Source organism: Pleurodeles waltl, chromosome 7 (assembly GCF_031143425.1).
Source record: "Pleurodeles waltl isolate 20211129_DDA chromosome 7, aPleWal1.hap1.20221129, whole genome shotgun sequence".
NCBI lineage: Eukaryota > Metazoa > Chordata > Amphibia > Caudata > Salamandridae > Pleurodeles > Pleurodeles waltl.
This window is the reverse complement of record NC_090446.1, coordinates 427042480-427064052: the sequence shown is the minus strand read 5'-3', so window position 1 is coordinate 427064052 and position 21573 is coordinate 427042480. Positions and strand designations below refer to the sequence as shown.

General features: G+C 44.6%; 1 protein-coding gene across 5 annotated transcripts in view; it reads left to right on the top strand.

The window, feature by feature from the left end:
* Nucleotides 1-21573, top strand: part of LAT (linker for activation of T cells) — a 697198-nt gene that overhangs the window by 373951 nt on the left and 301674 nt on the right. For all 5 annotated transcript variants that reach the window (XM_069243937.1, XM_069243940.1, XM_069243936.1 and 2 more), the window contains 2 exons: nt 16330-16438; nt 17010-17046. In XM_069243937.1, the coding sequence (XP_069100038.1) occupies nt 16345-16438; nt 17010-17046 (131 nt within the window). In that variant the 5' untranslated portion in view covers nt 16330-16344. The remainder of the gene's footprint in view (nt 1-16329; nt 16439-17009; nt 17047-21573) is intronic.

The window sequence follows — 21573 nt, the reverse complement described above, 5'->3', positions numbered from 1 at the left end:
GATAAGTTGATATTCCTTGGGAACATTTACACCTGTACCTCTATTGGGGATCGTTGCTCCTCTTCCACTTTCCCCCTCAGAGTGGTCTGTTTTGACCTCCGATTCTGAGGTGTCTCACTGGGTAACTCCTGTTGATTTCTCCTCTAATTAGGCTTTTTCCTTGCTATATCAAATTTCCTTGCAAATGTTAACACTCAACCCTGCTCATAATCACGCTCATCTCTCACAAACTTGCTTTGTTTCCACTGATCTTGTTTTCATAAGCAATCAAACGTGTTTTCATTTGCTGCCTTAAATCCTCAGTTTGCGTGGCCTCATAGTTGCGTGCTACAGCCTCCTTCAATTTCTTAATCTCCTCCAACAACTTGGCCCTGTCACTAATAGTGTATTTTATCAAAATTTTGATCATTCTTATTGCAGAGGCTGTAGTAAATTCAACCTATTTCTGTAATTACTCTGGGTCAGGATTCTCATAAGCAGGCACTGTATAAATACACAGACCTCGTGGGACCCGCTCAACCTCCAATTGTTGCTGCCATGATGTGGCTTCCCACCTTTTCCTTTTTTTAAAGTTCTCTCTGGTGTAAGATAAAGTCCCTTTGAAGTATTTGCTGTAGACACTTGTTACTGTTTCACCACTTGCCTCTCATGATTTGTGTCCAAATACCAAAACTTCTGCTTCTAGACGTTCTGCATCAGAAAACATACTTCCTGTAGTTGGCCTAAACAATACACTTCTACTTCAACAATAGTCTCTCAGCCACTGTCGTGCTCAAAACCAAACTCCTTCCCACCGAGCTGATAGTATAAATTTTTTTTGGGGAACTGGCAGTCACTGCCGGTGTCCGTTCTTCGTAGCTGAGTCTATATAGATAAATATAGATACATATAGATATGAACACGTTATTTTTTCCATACAAACTATAGTTAAGTATTAGAAATTATTCAGAGTTGTAACTTAAATGTATATTTATGCACCACCTTTAAATTAATATAACTTGATTTATTCCTTAGCTATAGTGGAGTGCTGTAGAGTGGATTGATATACAGTGGAGTGGCAACAAGTGGAGTGGCGTAATGTGTACTGTGGTACAATGTAATAATGTATAGTGGAGTAACGCAGAGTGCAATGACATACATTGAAGTGAGGTACAATGTAGTGGTGAGAGTGGAGTTGTGTACAGTGGAATAATTTCGGATACAGTAGCGCAGAGAGGACTAAAGTAGAGTGCAATGGCATAGATTGGATAGCATAGAATAGAGTGGCATAGAGTGGAGTGGCACAGAGCGGAGGGAGTAGAGTGGCGTAGAGTGCAGTGGCATACAGTGGAGTGGTGTACAGTGGAATGCTGTGTATTAGAGTGGCGTACAGTGAAGTGGCGTAGCCTGGAGTGCCATACAGTGGATTGGCATACAATGAGTGATATACAATGCAGTGGAATACAGTCTCGTGTGTTAGGGTGGAGTGGCATACAGCGGAATAATGTAGAGCGAAGTGGCATACAGTGAAATGGTATAGAGTGGGAATGGCATAGAGTGGAGTGTTCTAGAGTTCACTGCTCTAGAGTGGAGTGAGATACAATGTAGTTCCATACGGTGGAATAGTATAGAGTGGAGTGGCATACACTGGAGTGGCATACAGGGAAATAGTATAAACTGGAACAGTGTAAGGTGAAGTGGCTTATCGTGGAATAATGTAGAGTGGAGTGGTATACAGTTGAGTAGCATACAGTAGAGTGTTGAAGAGTGGAGTGAAGTACATTGTAGTGCTGTATAGTGGAATAGTGTAGACTGGAGTAGCATAGAGTGAAATGGTGTACAGTGTAGTGACATAGAGTGTAGTTTTATAGAGAGGAATACCGTAGAGTGTAGTGTAGTACAATGGAGCAAGATAGAGTGTAGTGGTGTACAGTGCAGTGCAAACAGTGGAGTAGCATACAGTGAATTTGTGTAGAGTCAAATAATGCTGAGTGTTACTGAAATACAGTGTACTCACATAGAGTAGAGTGGCATTTAGTAGAGTAACATACTCTAGGGTGGTGTAAAATAGAGTGTCGTACATTAGAATAGGTTAGAGAGTAGTAAGGTAAAGTGGATCGATGTAGAATGGAGTACCGTATAGTGAAGTGGAAGAGAGTGGAGTGATGTACAGAGTAATAGTCTACAGTGGATTATCCTAGAGTGAAGTGGAGTGTAGTGGAGTGGCGTACAGTGCAGTGACAAAGACTGGAGTGGCATGGAGTGGAGTGCCATTGATTGAAATAGCACAAATTGCAGTGGTATACAGTGGAGTCGTGTACAGTGGAGTGACATAGAGTGGAATAGCATAGAGTGGAATGTTGTATAGTGGAATTGTTTACAGTGTAATAGTGTAGAGCAGTGGTTCCCATCCTTTTGACTTTTGTGGACCCCCACTCTATCATTTCTGGAGCCCGGGGACCACCACTGAATCTTTATTGGAATTTGGGGACCCCCCCACTGAGTCATTACTGAAAGCTGGGGACCTAATCTGCTAATATTATTGAATTTTCTAAGCAGTCGCGGACCCCCTGAGGAGGCTTTGCTGACCCCCAGGGGTCCCCGGACCACAGGTTGGGAACCACTGGTGTAGAGTGTATTGGCATTTATGGGGTTATTACAACTTTGGAGGATGTGTTAATCCGTCCCAAATGTGACGGATATACCACCAGCCGTATTACGAGTTCCATAGGATATAATGGACTCGTAATATGGCTGGTGGTATATCCGTCACTTTACCGTCACTTTTGGGACAAATTAACACCTCCTCCAAAGTTGTAATAACCCTCTTAGTGTAGTAGCGTACAGTGGAGTGGTGTAGACTGAAATATCATGCAGTTGAGCAGCATGTAGTAGAATAACATACAGTTGAGTTGGGTACAGTGCAGTGGCGTACACTAGAACGTGTTAGAGGGGAATGGCATACAATGCAATAGAATACAGTGGCGTGGAGTGGCTTACAGTGGTGTGATTTCAAGTGGAATGGCCTAGAGTAGAGTGTGTTTAGTGTAGTGGTGTACATTGGAACAGTGTGGCGTGGAGGGGCGTATACTGGAGTGGCTTACAGTGGAGTGAGTGGGGTAGAGGGTAGAGTGTAGTGGGGTAAACTATAGTGGTGTACAGTATCATAGCATACTGTGGAGTGACGCAGAGTGAAATGTTCAGTGGAGTGGGGTAGAGTGGAGTGGCATAGAGGGGAGAGGTGTAAAGTTACAGTGAATACATTCGAATAACATAGACTGGAGTGATGTAAAGTGGAGTAGCGTACAGTGTACTGTTATAGAGTGGAGTGTTGTACACTACAATATTGTAGAGTGCAGTGTAGAGTGGAGCAGGGTAGAGTGTAGTGGGGTAAACTATAGTGGCGTACAGTAAAATAGCATGCTGTGGAGTGACACAGAGTGAAATGTTCTAGAGTGGAGTGGCATAAAGTGGAATAGTGTAGAGTGTAGTCTAGTGGCATACAGTGGAGTAGTGTACAGTGAAGTGGTGCATACTGGAATAACGAGAGTTACTGGCATACAGTATAGTGACGTAGAGTGGAGTGGCATATTGTGGGGTAGCATATAGTAGAGTGCCATAGAGCTGAGCGTTGTACAGTGGAATAGCATAGCATGTAGTGCAGTAGAATGTACTGATGTACAATGGATTGTCATATAGAGGAGTGGCGTACAGTGAAGTGGTGTAAAGTGCAGTGGCATACAGAGAACTAGCGTACAGTGCAGTTGCGTACATTGAAGTAGCGTACACTGAGTGGTATAGAGCCGAATAGCATAGAGAGTAGTGATGTAGTGTGGAGGTGTATACAGTGGAACAGTGCACAGTGGAGTAGAATAAAGTAGAAGGGTGTACAGTGTATTGCTGTACCCTGGAGAGGATAAAATTGAATGGCATATGGTGTATTAGTGAAGAGTGTAGTGGTGCAGAGTGGGGGAGAGTTTGAGGTGTACAGTGAATTAGCATAGCATGAAGGAGTGGAGAGTGGAGTGAGGTATGGTGTAGTGATGAGAATGGAATTGCATTCAGTGGAATAGCATAGAGTGGAGAAGTGCAGAGGGGACTGGTATAGAGTACAGTAACATAGAATGGAGTGACGTAGAACAGAGTGGCAAAGAATGGAGTGGTGTCAAGTAAAGTGTGGTAGTGCAGAGTGGCATGGAGTGCAGTGGCGTACAATGGAGTGGCATGGAGTGGAATACTGTATGTTAGAGTGGCGTACAATGGAGTGATATGCATTGGAGTGCCATACAGTTGAACAGTGTAAAGTGGATTGGCGTACACTGTAGCGGTATAGAGTACAGTGGCTTACGGTGGAGTTTGTTAGAGTGGAGTAGGGTACAGTGGAGTAGTGTAGATTGGCTTAGCGTATAATAGTGTAGAGTGGACTGGCATACAGTTGAGTAGCATACAGTAGAGTGTTGTAGAAAGGAGTGGGGTAGAGTGTTGTAGGGTAGAGTGTATTGACATAGAGTGTATTAGTATAGAATGATAGAATGTATTGGCATAGAGCTGAGTGGCGTACAGTGCAGTGACATAGAGTGGGGTAGCATACAGTGAAGTGGTGTAAAGTCGATTAACGTCGAGTGTTGCTGGCATACACTGTAGTCACATAGAGTAAAGTGGCATATAATGTAATAGCCTACACTAGAGAGACGTAGACTGGAGTGTCGTACAGTGGAATAGGGTACATGGTTGTAGGGTAGAGTGGATTTGCATAGAGAGGACCACTGTACAATAGACTAGAGTGAAGTACAGTGTAATGTCATAGAGTGGATTATCGAAGTGTGAGGTGGTATACAGTGTAGTGACATAGACTGGAGAGGCATAGAATGGAGTGGCGTAGAGTGAAGTAAAGTGACATAGAGTGGAGTGGCATACAGTGGGATAGCATAGAGTAGAGTGGAATACAGTGGAATAGGACAGAGTGGAGTGGCGTACAGTGGTGTTGTGTGCTGTGGAACAGTGAAGAGTGTATTGCCTATAGTGTAGTAGCGTACATACAAAGAGTGGCATAGACTGGGGTGTCATACAGTTGAGCATGGAATAGCGTTCAGCTGAGTGGTGTACAGTGCAGTGGCCTACACCAGAGTGTGTTAGAGTGGAGTGGCATACAGTGAAATGGAGTGGCATAGAATGGAGTGGCGTACAGTGGAATGTTGTAGAGAAGACTGGCCTAGAATGCAGTGAGGTTCAGTGTTGTGGCATACATTAGAAAAGCGTAGAGTGGAGTGCCATAGAGTGGAGTGGCATATACTGGAGTGGCATACAATGGAACAGGATACACTGGAGTGGGGTAGAGTGGAGTGGTTTAGAGCGGAGAGGCATAGAGTTTAATAGCATAGAATGGAGTGGCATACAGTGGAGTACATAGAGTAAAGTGGAGTGAGGTACAGTGTAGTGGAGTACAGTCAAATAGCATAGAATGGATTGACCTAAAGTGGAGTGGCATAGAGTGGAGTGCTGTACAGTAGAAAACTGTAGAGTGGAGTGTTGTAGAGTGTAGTGTAGTTGGGTAAACTGTAGTGGCATACAGTATAATAGCATACTGGGGAGAGGCAAAGAGTGAATATTGTGGAGTGTAATGGCATACAGTGGATTAGCATATAGTGTATTGTAGAGGCATACATTGGAGTAGCCTTTAGTTAAGTGGTGTAGACTGAAATAACATTGACTGTTACTGGCGTATAGTGTAGTGAAATAGAGTGAAGTGGCATATAGTGAAATAGCGTAGCGTAGAGTAGAGTGGTGTAGAGCCTAGTGCCATACAGTGGAATAGCATAGAGGGTTGCATGGCAGAATGGATTGGTGTAGAGTGGCGTACAGTGTAGTGCTTTGGAATGGAGTGATGTACAGTGTAATAGCATGCAGTGGATATATTTAGAGTGGAGTGGCATACAGTGCAGTGGCATGACATGCAGTGGTGTACAGAGGAATATTGTATAGGGCAGTGGTGTACACTGAAATTGTAGTGGCATAGAGTGGAATAGCATAGAGTGTAGTGTAGTGTGCAGTTGCATACAGTGAGACACAGTGGAGTAGTGCAAAGTGGAACGGAATGCAATGTATTGGCGTACCCTGTAGTGTTATAAAATGTAGTGGCGTAGAGTGTAATAGCGAACAGTGTAGTGGTGTAGAGTGGAGTGAGGTAGAGTGGGGTGGCGTTCAGTAGAATAGCATAGAGTGGAGTGACGTGTAGTTGAATGACAATCGCGTAGAGTGTAGTGGCATGAGGTGGAATGTTGTAGCGTGGAATGTAATAACTGACCCAGACAAAGGGCCTCATTACAAGGCTGGCAGTCTAAAGACCGTCAGCCTCGTGGTGGCACTCAGGACCGTCACAGGGGGCCCCCTGCAGTGCCCATACACTTGGCATGGGCAGTGCAGAGGTCCCCCTGCCCAGCACCATTGCAATGTTCACTGTCTGCTGGGCAGGCAGTGAACATTGTGAAGGTGCTGGTGCATCCTCCGTGCGGCAGCAATGCCACCAGTTCGATTTCGAGACAGAGACAGTGCTGGCGCCTGTTTCCTGCTAGGCTGATGGGCGAAAACCTCTGTTTCCACCCATCAGCCTAGCAGGAAACACTTAGTAGGTCTGGCGGGGTGGTTACCACTACGGCGGCAGCCACCCTGTCGAGAGTTTAGCGGACAGGCTATCCATTCCACCAAACTCAAAATGAGGCCCATAGTGTGAACGTGTTAACGGATGTAGATGTAATGTGGCAGGAAAATAGATTATTTTGTGTAAATTGTATTTTTTGATAGTATGTGTGAATATTGTAAGTATTGTTTGAGTTCTAATTTTTAAAATAGTTATATATTGTGGCGTGGTATACCATGGCAGGTTTTCTGTATACAGCAGTAGATGCACATGATAAGGCAGTGTGTGATTGGCTAATGGCTGTGTTTACCAAAGGTAAAAGCCAACCAAGTTGTTTCCAGCAGATTTTGTTTGTGTTCTGCATTTGTCTGTGTTGTGGGTTTCGATCTTAGATCTAGGTAAGTACTAGGTTTTATTGTTGTTCCCTACCCATTACCACTTTTATTAATGTGTTACTAGGTAGAGAAATATATTTATAACTTTCTATTTATTTTTGCAGTAGTTTAGGTTTTTAACAGATATATTTTTCTCATTTATTTTTGGTACTGCAGTACTCCTTAGGCAACATCGCGGTTCTCTGTACATTTCCTTTTTAAATATATAGTGGTAATAGGTGATGGAAAAATATCAAACCTAATACTTACCTACACCTAAGGCTGAAACACAGAACACATGCAAAGTGTGCCTAAAAACAACATGGCTGCCTTTACCTTTTGTAAAGGCAGTCATTAGGTGATTACAAAATTACTTGTTATTGCTATGTTCTGCAGTACAATACCACAAAAACTACATTAAAATGCGTTGTAACCTGTAAAATAATTATCCTACTTACCTGTAGTGCTATAAAGAATGATTTGTGCCCCATAATGTCTAATCCTGCCAAATGTCATGTAAATCAGTTCAGCTGTTATCAATTTATGTCAAATACAAAAGTCTATGGAAAATCCATGGGGGAAAAACGTGTTTGAGGACCCCCACCCTTTTATCTTTGCATCCCCTTGACTAAGCACCATGAAACTTTGCATCATCCACCAATTTAGAAGGAAGAATAGGTCTGCAAAGTTTTGTGGAGATTCATCAAGCACACAAAGTTATTATATGTGTGTGTATGTGTGTATATATATATATTGAGATCATACTTCGAGTATTTTTGCAGTCATATAAACATATATATATATATATATATATACACACACACTTTTAGTGTTTTGGACCATTAAGAAATGCTAAATGGGCTTTTCAGATGTACAAAGACTTTTAGAGAGTCGCAAACTGCGATTTCTACCCAGTAGAAATTACAATTTGTGATCCACTAAATAGGAAATCGCGAACAGAGATTACCTATTTGCTATTCCTAATCAGATGTACAAAGCATTTCCTACATGCGAATTGGGCATTTAGGAAATGCAATTACCATTGACTTCCAGTCAATGGTAAACGTGCAATTTGAAAAAAGCACCCGAAGATGCTTTTTTTAAAGTTCAATAGCTCGCACACACCCCTAGAGCATATGTGTGCTCTACATGTGCACCACTGTTTTTGAGGTGCATCACGGGGGCCTTATGCCCATAGCCATCCTAATAGGAAATCACTATTTTGGAAATGCAAAATCGTCCCATTGTGACAAATGGCAAGGGATTTCTTAATTGCGATTTCCTAATAGCGATTCCTACTTTGTAGGACTCGCCATTTGGAAATCGGTATTTTGTTACATATCATTTTGCATTTCCTAAATATAGATTTCTGTGGAGTCGCTATTTAGGAAATGCAAAATCGCATCTACTTACATTTGACCCTTAATATTTAAATACCCCAGAACAAGAGATTGTATGGTCCTTATAATCTCTAGAAGCAAGCTCAAGAAACTAACTTCCCCTCCTGAAAAAGACCGGTGTTGGGAATGCTACATTCTGCTTTCAGGTACTTAAAGTACAAAGAGTTCCACCTTGTAATTTTTGTTGTCCACCCTAGATGCAGAGCGAATTGGTCAAGTAAGAACATTCATATGAGTGGAGGCAGTACTTTGTTGGCTAGGGTTTTCATTTTAAATTTGATTTTTGTTGTGCCAAATCCATTTTAAATCTGTCCTCCTAGACATCTTTGAGCTGTTCGTTGTCAAAGACCTATGGTTCACAATGCTAGTAATTAGAGTGAGCTTGGAGAGAGCCCGTTGCTTATCACTGGCTGCTTTTGTTAGTCTCATTTGTTTCTTATTTATTGGCTTTCCTTCCACTTCTTGTGTTCGTCCATCCCGAAGCATAGCATAGCTCTTTTACATCCCTGCAAATTGGGGCAGTTTTGAACTTGGAAAGACCCTATGTATAGTGTTTTGCAAGGTTTGAAGCACTGTATGAATTTCCACTTGCTACAGGCAATAATTGCTTTAATATCATGGAAATTACCCATATAAACTGGCCCACCAGACCTAAAACAGGTTCGCAGGCAGCCAAAAAACGACCCACACACTGACCTGTCAGACAGGCCCGTGTGGCACTGCCTGAATACCTTATAGGCCGGTCCAACCCTAGATGCCAGTAATGTTGTTAGCAAAACAGAGCTCAGTCACAGCAAGGAAATGCCAATTCTTATCAAAGATAATTTCCTAAACGTTATCTGGGTGTTCTGAAGGGTTTCTTTATCTCTTGTGGTCTGCTGCTTAGTAGTCAGCTGCTGACTACTCAATTTTAAAGGAGTGGAGGGTCGGATCTGACTTTAAACAAAGACCTTTTTTCTGTTAAGTTGTTTAAAGTATTTGCCTATTGTTATTTTTATGTTTTTAACTGTCTTCCTGTGATCCTGCATTAACTTTTTGACACTATATAGTTTTCTGTTCTTTTGCTTCTCCTTGGTTTTATCGAATTGTAGTTTTATTGCTCTTAAATTATCTTCCATTTTCTTTGTTCTTGTTGGCTGTATATTTTATGTTTTTCTCATTGTTTTCAATGGCTGTAGTGTTCTTGTTCTTTAGCTTACTTGGTTTTCTCTTGTCGCTTGTCTTTTGATTTACTTGTACAAATATTTTTTGTGTCTTACATGTGAATTTTTTGGTATGTGTTGTGTGTTACACTTGTTGATTAGTCATAGTTTTGTGTTTGCTCTTGGTCTTTTGTATGTTGTATGTTTAGTGAACGGCCATCTTTCTCTTGTTTTTTCCTTTTGTTCTTTTTGTTGTCTATGTCTTGTTGAGCATTAGTTTTTTTCTAATCTGTGGATTCTCTGGTGCTTGCCTCTTGCTAAAGAAATGCGTTTTCCTGTTTTTTGTTGTTAAGGAAATTCAAATGTCCCTCTTGCTTGTTTTGTGTTTTGTTTGTTTTCCTCTTTTTCTTTTCTGGATTTTTTCCTGTTATTGGTGACTGATTGTAATGTGTTGCTAAAATAATTTTCACTTTGGGGGCGTGGCCAGGCAAGATGGCCGGTGGGACGTGCTCGTAGTGAGCTCCTGCCATCCTAGCGATTCCTGCACTGATCCTGGGTGCCCTCGATATTATGCACCCCCCCAGCAACGTGAACCGGAGCCCTGAGGGTCGCGGGCTACTGTGGCCCACTGGAATCGCACTGTTCTGGGGCGCGGTGGTGCTCTGAGGGCCGCGCGCGGGCCAGCGCGAGTTGAAGACGCTGGGCCGCAGCGGTGGTCTCTCCCAGCAGTTGAGTCCGGAGAGGGGATCCCTCTCTTTTGTGGTGATTTTGACTGCCGCCGGCCGGCTGGGGGCTTGTTGTGGTCTCCGGGGGTCCCCTGTTGGGAGATGGAACAGCGGGGACCTGTGTCGGGCTGGCCTGGCTGAGCCTGTGCAGCGCCTGGAGGCCTGGAAGTGTTGTGGCCCCTGCAGTCAACGGCGGGGGCCCAGGGGCCTGCAAAGGAGATAGGGATACGGTGGCTGCAGGTTTGGAGCTGCGCATGCTCGGGAGCTACCTGCTGACCCCTGTGCGGAGGAGGGGGCCCCTCTGACATTGCTTGGGCTCTGCTTGGGCCCACTGTGGATGCTGGCTTGTGGGACCTGGGCCTGTACAGAGGATGGCAGCGGCGTGGGCTGGTGATTGTTTCGGTACTGCCTGGTGCTGAGTGGCCCCTATCAGCCAGCAGATGAGCTGAGGAGACCTTTGAGGGAGTGCCTGTTTGTGTTCAAACAGTTTTTAGCGCAGTTTGAGGAGGGACCCCCTGGAGTCGCTAAGGACAAAGGAGATTTCAGGGCACCTGCATGGGGCCTGGTTGTGGGCCTCCTGGAGCTGAGGGTGCTGGGCCTGCTGTGGTACCTGTGTGGGTGCTTAGCCTTCCCTGGTTTGGGACTGCCTAATGGGTGCCGGGGTGTCTTGGCCCCTTGAGACTGCGAAGGTGACACTCGGGCCTCGGATCCAGTGATCTGTGGGTGTCTTCTTGCCTTCCCAGGCTTAAACAAAGAACAATACAGTCCACTTCTATGGCTGCTTAGGGATGGGGCGACGTTGGCATGTCTCGCAGGGAAACACTATGGAACAATATACCACTCCGGTGCCCCTGGCGCATCGCCCTGTCCGGCCGGGGGGTGGCTCTTAAAGGCAAGATAGAAACAGTGGCGGTGGAGGTGAACCTGGTGTGCCCCCGAGGGTTATCATCGCCGGTCTCCTAAACTACAGCGATAGGGATTGTGTTTTACAGGCGGCCCGTGACTCGGACAAGGCTGTATTTGAGAACTGGAACATTTCCATTTATCCTGATTAAACCAACAAGGTACAGAATTCACGGAAGAGCTTCCTTGAAGTGAAGGCGAAGCTCTGGGCCATGAATGTCAGATATATGCTTCTATATCCTGCGCGCTTAAAGGTACTCTCTGGAGGCAGGCCTCATTTCTTCGAGCACCCTGAGGAGGTTTGGAGTTGGCTGGAGATGTGGGATAAAGCCGCTCTAGGCAATTTGCCAGGGACTGGCGGAGTGGCTCATCAGGCCTCTAGAGCGGAAGGAGGATCTGGGGAGGTGGCCTGTTGGAGGACACTGTGGCTCGGGGGTCGGCGGAGGACCTTGCCCTCAGGTTTGAGATACAACAGTATGGGACGATAGCTGTGGTGCTGCTGGGTTGGCGGATGGCTCTGGCAGAGTGCCAGAGCCAGGTTCGTTGTTGGCCTCCGTGCAGGTCTGACTTTGTTGCTGACACTTGGCGCTGCTTGTTGTGCCCTTTATCAGGGGGCTTGGGTCTGTGTGGGCGCGATCTGCTTCTGGACGGTGGTGCTGCGAGATGGTGAATGGGGTCCTGAAGGGGCACTGTCGGCGCTTGGGCGATGCCGGACATTAAGGGGGGCAATGCTCATAATATGTAGTAATGATGGTTCACGTGTGGGCAATACTACATTGATGCCAGGGTTGGGGGTGATCACTCCACGTTTGAGGTAGGTTTTTATAAATGGGTGGGTGGGAATTAGGCTGTTGTCCTGCCAGCATTTATGGGCTGGATATGCAGTATGGTGGTTTGGTCTCGTTGTTATACTGTATGTCCGGGGTGGGGGTTGAATGTTTGAGGGGTTTGATTGGCACAGTTCATCAATGTTTGATGTTGGTTTTACAGTGCAGGTATAATAGCGAGACATGCATAATGTACCTTCTTTACCTCCACATGGTGGGATGGACACCAGGGGGAGGCATGAGTGCGGGAGGTTGGTAATTCAGTACCAATATGGGTCGCAAGATTAACATGTTGACGTGGAATGTTAGGGGGTTGAAGAGCTTTACCAAGCGATATAGGGTACACTCCTTAAAGAGACAGAAGGTGCACATTGCCTGTCTTCAGGAGACACACATGACAGAGGAGGAGGCACAAAAGCTTTCTAAGAAATGGCAGGGCCAAATTTTTTCTTCCTCCTTCTCCTCTTACGCGAGGGGTGTGACAGTGTGGGTGGCTCCAGGGGGTCCTTTGACCCACACATATAGTGAGGTTGATGTTGAGGGGAGATATGTTCTAGTCGAGGGCATGCTGAATGGCTCACCCATCATTATTCTTTACACTTATGCACCCAATATTGATGATCCCTCCTTTTACACCAACGTACAGGAGATCCTGGGGGAGAGTGTGGATAAGCCTATTGTATGGGCAGGGGATTACAACTGCATACTGAATGGGGAACTGGATCGCCTCCTGCCAAAGCTGGGGACCAAGCCCCTGATGGTGAGGTCACTTATGGATGTGATGAGCCATTTAAGGTTATGGGATACTTGGAGGGAGTTACACCCGGAGGGTAAGGAATTCACCTGTCACTCTAGAACCCATAATACTCATACTCGTTTGAATCAGTTTCTTCTGGCCGTCTTCACGGTTCTCAGGTATTGGAATTCACACATCTGGGTTGGTTTCTGTCTGATCACGCATCTGTCTTGATGCAACTACAATGGGGGGCAACGGGCACCAGTACTGCACGTAGTTGGCGCTTACCTGCAGAATTTCTTATGGATGTGGGGTGCAGAGATGGGGTGAGGGAGGGCATTACTGGTTACATGAACTTGAATTGGAATACAACGGCTTCTAGGGGGTTGGTGTGGGAGGCTATGAAGGCTGTGGTGCGAGGGGTTTGCATTGGTACAGCATCCAGGGTGCTCAGGCGAATGGAGCAACAACTCACAGGGTTAGAGGCGAGACTAGGGGCTCTGCAGCTGAAGCTCCCAGACACAAGAGCAGCTGAAAGGAAGGAACAAGGAAGTTAACAGTTGTTTGGATACCTTGAGTCGGTCACCCTTAAAGAATACAGGCAGCGCCTGCATCAGGAAGGGGATAAAGCTGGCAAGCTCCTGGTGTGGATTCTGAAGAGGAAGGTGGAGTCCCCTCCTATACTGCACATTCAGAATGTGGAGGGTGAGACAATTACAAAGCATACGGATATTTTGCGGGTCTTGGTAGAGCACCTGCTAAAGGTTTCAAGGGCTGGTCTGGTACCTCTGGAAGAGGGCTTATGGGGATTTCTGAAGCTGATGCGTCTTCCGCAGCTGGGTGTGAAGAGTAGGGAGGCCCTGGTAGCTGCGATTACTGTTGAGGTGAGTGAAGCAAGGGCTGCAATGTCTAAGTCTAAGTCTCTGAGTGGTGATGGGTTTCCTATTGAGTTGTATCAGACGTTCTTTGTCCCTGCCGGAGAGGCTTCTGGAAGTGTTTGCGGAAGCCCGCGAGTGTGGTAGGTTCCCAGACTCTATGCGACAGGGCATAGTGTGCTTGATGCTTAAGCCTTGTGGGGACCCCAGTGATCCTTCATCATATCGCCCGCTCACCATGTTAAATAGCAATGTTAAAATACTTTGCAAGATCCTGGCCTCTCGACTACATGGGGTGATTTAGGGTCTGGTACACGAGGATCAGTGTGGGTTTATCCCTGGTCGCAGCACATCTTACAATATGCGCCGCCTGGCGCACGTCTTGCACGCGCTCGAGGGCGAGAAAACTGAATTGACGCTGATGCCCTTGGACCTTGAGAAGACCTTCGATACGGTTGAGTGGTGGTATCTACTGGAGGTGTTGTATGGTATGGGGTTTGGTCCTGGTTTCTGTGCCTGGGTGCGACTGTTATACACTGCTCCTACTGTGCAGGTTCGGGTGGGGGGGAACTATCTGACTCCTGGGAGATTGGTAGGGGTACAAGGCAGGGTTACCCACTCTCGCTCTCCTCTTTGCTCTTGAGGTGGAGCCTCTGGCGATATGGCTTCGGGAGGGCATGGCTCTGTGGGGGATCCGGGTGGGGTAGGTCACTCATGTGGTTTCTCTATATGCAGATGATGCGCTGGTTTATCTCCGGGAATCTCGTGTCTCGGTTCCAATGTTATTACAGAGGATGGAGGTGTTTGTGGTTGTTTCTGGCCTCAGGGTCAATCAGAAAAAAATAGCTCCTGTTCCCCTTAGGATCCCTCTGCGGTGCCCCCCAGGCTGACTTACCTGGGGCTGGCCTCAGGCGGGAAATTGAGAGTTTCCAATACTTGGGCATTTAGGTCACACACATTGTGGCTGCACACAATAAACATAATGTTGAGCGGGTGGTTGCTGGTCTGGAACATTCGGTCTCTTTTTGGAAAAGGTTACCTCTTTCTGTTATGGGTAGAGCTGCGGTGGCAAAGATGGTCTTCCTGCCACGGTGCCTGTACTTGGTCCAGAATTCCCTGTACCCATTTGTCTGCTCAGTTCTTTCGTAAGCTGGACAGCCTTTTAATTTCTTTGTTGTGGGCTGGACGACATAGCAGGGTGGCTCTACCAGTCCTGCAGAGGGATCTTGAGGTGGGAGGACTAGCGAGTCCCAATCTTAGACATTAATATTATGCAGTACACCTGCAATTCGCTGCTAAATGGATGACAGATACCGATAATTGGGAGAAGAACCTTTTTACTGGATTGTTGGATAGGCAGGCTTTGGTGTATCTTTTGATGGCAGGGGGTCGGTCTGCCACTGCTGCTGCCTATTTGGTGAGGTCCACTGCAGGGATCTGGGAGCAGGTATTTAAACACATGCTCCTACAAGCTCCTTTCGACCGGGAACTGAGAATGTGGGATCTAGCGCCCTTTCGGGGAAATGGAACAATTAAAGTCGGTGGAAGTCTGGAGACTGGGTGGTTGCGAGGTAGCTGGGGATCTTTACCCTAATGGGGAGTTCATTTCTTTCACTGAAGCCAGGGACATGTTTGGTGTGGGATCTGGTCAATTCCTGTAATACGCTAAACTTGAAAGTGTGGCACGTGTGATCTGGAGTTGTTTCCCAGTGGCCCCCGGGGCCTCTGTGGTGCTACATGGCCTGCTTATTTGGGGCGAGGGGTTGCACTTGATCACCCGGTTTTATAAAGCTCTTCGGGAGGATCAGCCGACTGTAATGGGTCTGAGCCGCAGGGCATGGGAGAGGGACCTGGGGGCACCCATATTGGATAATGATTGGGATCTAGCCCTATCCATGGTTCGTAAGGTGACATGTCATAACAGATTTAAGCTACTGCATTTTAACTTTGTACACAGAACGTACCTCACACCCAGTCGTCTAAATAAGATTGACCTGAGGCGCAGAGCGGGGTGTCCCAGGTGTGACGTGCTGGGTGCTTTCTTCCTGCATTTGCCTTGGACTTGCAGATTGGTAAACAATTTTTGGCACAAAGTAGTGGCGAAAGTAGAGGAGATGACGGGCTTGGGGATAGAGGTAACCCCATTGACCGGCTTACTGGGAGTGGTGCAGAAACCGCGGGGTCACAGTATTCCATATAAATTACCTCAGCTGGTGTTGGCCAGGCGCAGGGTAGTGATTGGATGGATGAGCACCCAGAATCCATTGCTCCATGATTGGATACGGGACTTAATGGAGTGGGGTGTGGCTGAGGAGCAATATATGCACTTTGCAGGCAGGGATAAAAAGGCACTCACTGATTTGGTGGCTTCGGGATCCTTAATGGAACGGTTCTCGGGTATGGAGGATGCAAGCTCTGCAGATAGCACGGAGGATGAGGGGGGAGAAATCACACATTGAGCCTTTCCATCAGGTGATGACCAACTATGTTATTGACATTTATCAATTTTTCACAAGTTATATATCATGTTTGGTTTCATGTGGATCTTTTGTGATTTGGGAGGGTGGATGGGCCACAATAATATAGTGGACGCGACTAGCCCCTATCTTGCATGTTCTGCACTGCACGTTCACAGTTTATAAAACTCAATAAAAACAGTTTAAAAAAAATATTTTTCACTTTTGTGAGCCAGTGCCTTGTTTGTTTACTGAGTTTTGTTTCTTTCCTTTAGGCTCTAGGCGTTGACATGGATTCTGTGTTCATTATGTGGGCCTTTGTTCTTGTTCTTCCTATCATAATCACTACAGCTTTATGTATTCATTGTCGAGAAGGTACACCCAGTAAGTATTTTCACTGCTTTCATTAACTATCTTAGCTTATTTTACTAAAGGGTCTATCCACATAGGGAAAGCCCATCCCTGTCATGAAAGATAGATTTGCCTTTTTCATGGTGATTAATTTAAGAACTTCTTCCCTCAGAAACACATGTCCTGCCCAACCAATGCATGCTGGTCTAGTCATGAGGAGACCTCCATATACTGAGATAGCAGGGAAGTGCAGAGTAGGTATCAATCTCCACTCACACAACACCGGTGCTCCAACAGAGCCCAGCCCTAAAAGCGCCACTTTCACACACTCCTCCTCTAATGTCACATTGGCTTAAAAGGATTACTTTCCTTCTTGGGGAAAGATGCAGGCATTGTAAGAAGGAAAACATGCAGCTGTGAAAAACGTTTGAAACTTCAACAAAACCATTTTATTTCGAGACTGCCTTTCTATGGCAGAGCCTTGGGGTATGTGGAGAACTCTGGCAGGAATGGGCAAATAAATCTGCCTTAAGACACATCCGCATATGACTTTCTTTAAACTTTTTTTGCTGTCATTAATTATGTCTGTATCTTTCTTCCACAGCCCGAATTCCTCAGTCTGTTGATGATTATGAATACAAGTGAGTCATATTTGTCATTCCTACTGATTTAAAAAAATCATAATAAAATAATACAATTTACAGCCCTCCTCCTCTTTTATCCAGAGTATGTATGTATGTGTATACAGATAGATAGATAGATAGATAGATAGATAGATAGATAGATAGATAGATAGATAGATAGATAGATAGATAGATAGATAGATAGATAGAAAACAATCCTGTAGTTATGGTTAGGTCCGAGTTTGCACTGAAAAGTCCCTTTCTTTGTTTTCTTAATAACTTTGGCTTGGCACTGTTTGCAGAATCTGCATGAAAGCCATTCACTCTTGTGGTCGGTATTTCGAGATTCCTGGAGGTCCATCAGTAGGTGGTAAAAGGAATTCCTGTAGTAATATCTTCTCTCCTCTACAGAAATAAATAGCTGAAGAAATGACACTAAACTTGGCATGAAAGTAGAACTTTACTCAAGGAAGAGCCTTTTTTTCATCTGGTGTAAATCAGTTCAGTAGTTGTAAAGAAATTACCATTCCAACATATTTTGGGTGGACTTGAAGAAATTGAAAAGGTAGCAATATATGAACCATTAGTGCGTGTATGGTTTACAAACACCCACAGACTAAATTGAAAGAATTAATATTTTTGAAAGAGGGACCTCTTTCTTCTGTTATGCAGCAGAGGGCTTTTGTACCCCTGTTTAAACACCCATAGGGTTTACAAATCCATGGCCAGGTCCACAAACCCCACTGGGAGTCCACTAAGGTCCCATGAGTCTGTAAGGGTTCAGATACCAAATAAACACAAATAAAAAAAGGTGGCCAGCCTCCATTTGGCTCCCCAAAGACAATGGACAGTGGGGGTTGGCCACCAGTAGTGGACTGTGTTGGATGTGATAAGCTGAAAAAAACAGATATCCACTTAAAACCAAGGTTAAAGTGTAGTTACAGCTAGATTTGGTAATATCACCTTAATGTATGTGTGAATGACGTCAGGCATTCAGTTAAAAAGCACCTTTAAAATACAGTTATGGGTCTGGATTAAAATAGAAAAAACATGCAAGTTATGGTTAGCTCTGCATTCCGCAACTTGCACAAAGGCCATGCAAATCTTAACTTGCACATCAAATGCAATACTTATGACCTCACAATATTTGCACCAATAAGTAACAGAATAGTTGCATTAAATAACACATATTCAAACCACTAAATATTACTGCATTTATAGCATTTACATTCATAATTCTTTGGATATTGTGATATATTATCTCCTGTAAGATTGTTTCTGATATTTGAAATGGCATCTGTCACATAAAGGGCGAGGTCACAGCTGTTTTTTTTGGTTTAAATTTGTAACCTCATCACTGTGTATTTTTGAGTGTCTATCTATCTATCTATCTATCTATCTATCTATCTATCTATCTATCTATCTATCTATCTATCTATCTATCTATCTATCTATCTATCTATCTATCTATCTGTCTGTCTGTCTGTCTGTCTGTCTGTCTGTCTGTCTGTCTGTCTGTCTGTCTATCTATCTGTCTATCTATCTATCTATCTATCTATCTATCTATCTATCTATCTATCTATCTATCTATCTATCTATCTATCTATCTATCCAGATAAAGCTGAATGTGTGTAAGTATGTTTATATCTATCTATCAATATATATATATATATATATATATATATATATATATATATATGTACAGGGAGTGCAAAATTATTAGGCAAATTAGTATTTTGACCACATCATCCTCTTTATGCATGTTGTCTTACTCCAAGCTGTATAGGCTCGAAAGCCTACTACCAATTAAGCATATTAGGTGATGTGCATCTCTGTAATGAGAAGGGGTGTGGTCTAATGACATCAACACCCTATATCAGGTGTGCATAATTATTAGGCAACTTCCTTTCCTTTGGCAAAATGGGTCAAAAGAAGGACTTGACAGGCTACGAAAAGTCAAAAATAGTGAGATATCTTGCAGAGGGATGCAGCACTCTTAAAATTGCAAAGCTTCTGAAGCGTGATCATCGAACAATCAAGCGTTTCATTCAAAATAGTCAACAGGGTCGCAAGAAGCATGTGGAAAAACCAAGGCGCAAAATAACTGCCCATGAACTGAGAAAAGTCAAGCGTGCAGCTGCCACGATGCCACTTGCCACCAGTTTGGCCATATTTCAGAGCTGCAACATCACTGGAGTGCCCAAAAGCACAAGGTGTGCAATACTCAGAGACATGGCCAAGGTAAGAAAGGCTGAAAGACGACCACCACTGAACAAGACACACAAGCTGAAACGTCAAGACTGGGCCAAGAAATATCTCAAGACTGATTTTTCTAAGGTTTTATGGACTGATGAAATGAGAGTGAGTCTTGATGGGCCAGATGGATGGGCCCGTGGCTGGATTGGTAAAGGGCAGAGAGCTCCAGTCCGACTCAGACGCCAGCAAGGTGGAGGTGGAGTACTGGTTTGGGCTGGTATCATCAAAGATGAGCTTGTGGGGCCTTTTAGGGTTGAGGATGGAGTCAAGCTCAACTCCCAGTCCTACTGCCAGTTCCTGGAAGACACCTTCTTCAAGCAGTGGTACAGGAAGAAGTCTGCATCCTTCAAGAAAAACATGATTTTCATGCAGGACAATGCTCCATCACACGCGTCCAAGTACTCCACAGCGTGGCTGGCAAGAAAGGGTATAAAAGAAGGAAATCTAATGACATGGCCTCCTTGTTCACCTGATCTGAACCCCATTGAGAACCTGTGGTCCATCATCAAATGTGATATTTACAAGGAGGGAAAACAGTACACCTCTCTGAACAGTGTCTGGGAGGCTGTGGTTGCTGCTGCACGCAATGTTGATGGTGAACAGATCAAAACACTGACAGAATCCATGGATGGCAGGCTTTTGAGTGTCCTTGCAAAGAAAGGTGGCTATATTGGTCACTGATTTTTTTTTGTTTTGTTTTTGAATGTCAGAAATGTATATTTGTGAATGTTGTGATGTTATATTGGTTTCACTGGTAATAATTAATAATTGAAATGGGTATATATTTTTTTTTGTTAAGTTGCCTAATAATTATGCACAGTAATAGTCACCTGCACACACAGATATCCCCCTAACATAGCTAAAACTAAAAACAAACCAAAAACTACTTCCAAAAATATTCAGCTTTGATATTAATGAGATTTTTGGGTTCATTGAGAACATGGTTGTTGTTCAATAATAAAATGAATCCTCAAAAATACAACTTGCCTAATAATTCTGCACTCCCTGTATATATATGTATATATATATGTATCTGTATACTGAGTGACGGCCCCCACAGGGTAGTTATAGTTAGACCAGCTACTCCATAGACAAGGCATTTTTTGGATTGCCAATAAATCTGGCACTGTATGACAAATCTTCTCCAAACTTTCCAAAAAAACACATATGCACCTCAGGTCCTTCCTGGAACGTTTCTGGGTGATTGGTCAAGCAGGGTCTGACAAAAGGGGGGTCCCAGAGCAAATTTCACTATGCATGTTAATTGAATTCTCTAAGTAGGGCAACTGCAGGAACTGCTGAACACAGTTACACCAAATTTGACAGGAAGCTAGCTCTTGGTCAGCAGATTGTGCCGTTTGTGATTTGGTGTATATCTGTTCAGATGATTTTGAAAAATTAAGGTACAAAATATTTGTATATCTGGACAGTTGTTTTACCTCAAACCCAATTTTAGAAAATAGAGCGTTCTGATTGGCCCAGGGAACATTTTTTCCCTTAGGTCAGTTTGCTCCTGCGGGAGTCAGACTGCCATGAGAGCAAGCGATCTGATTGACTGCCAGCAACATGCAAAAAATATTGCTGGCCGTCATTAGAGGACTTGAGGACTTTAATTCCCTGTCCAGATGTTTAAACAAAATCTCATAAGGAGACAGCGAAGAGATATCCTACCCCCCTAGGCCCTGTGGGGAGGACCCAGAGGGCCTTCCTCCGTAGCAAAAATAAAAATAAAATTGACAGTTTTTATAATATAAGGAGACAGGGAACGGATATCCTGCCCCCCTAGGCCCTGTGGGAAGGACCCAGAGAGCCTCCCCCGAAGCCAAAATAAAAATAAAATTGCCAGTTTTTACAGTGATCCTGCAGGAGTCCTGAAAAATCAGAACAAAAAAAAAGAAAGAAAATGGTGGGCAACATTTTTCAAAGATATATAGGGGGGCATGATTTGGGCTCTTCTCTCTGAGCCTGTTATGGGGCCGGGCACCCCATCCCCTGGGCCGGCAAGGCAATTAAGGGCAGGGAGCACATTTACCCCCTCCCCAAGCCTTGTTAGGCTCTGGAGGCCCCACCCACCAGGGCCAGTTTTTTTTTAAAAAAAGGGAGGGACCCACGTGGACCCCCTCCCTGAACCTTTTAAGGGAAGCTCATTTTTTGTGTCACGGGGAGCCTACCCCCGGGACACAGTAATTTCTCTGCCCGCACTTGCAGGAAAAGATCTCTGTGCGCCAATCTGGCAGGAACCTTTTTAAATCTCCCACTAAACGGGAGCAAAGCAAACATGGAATTCAG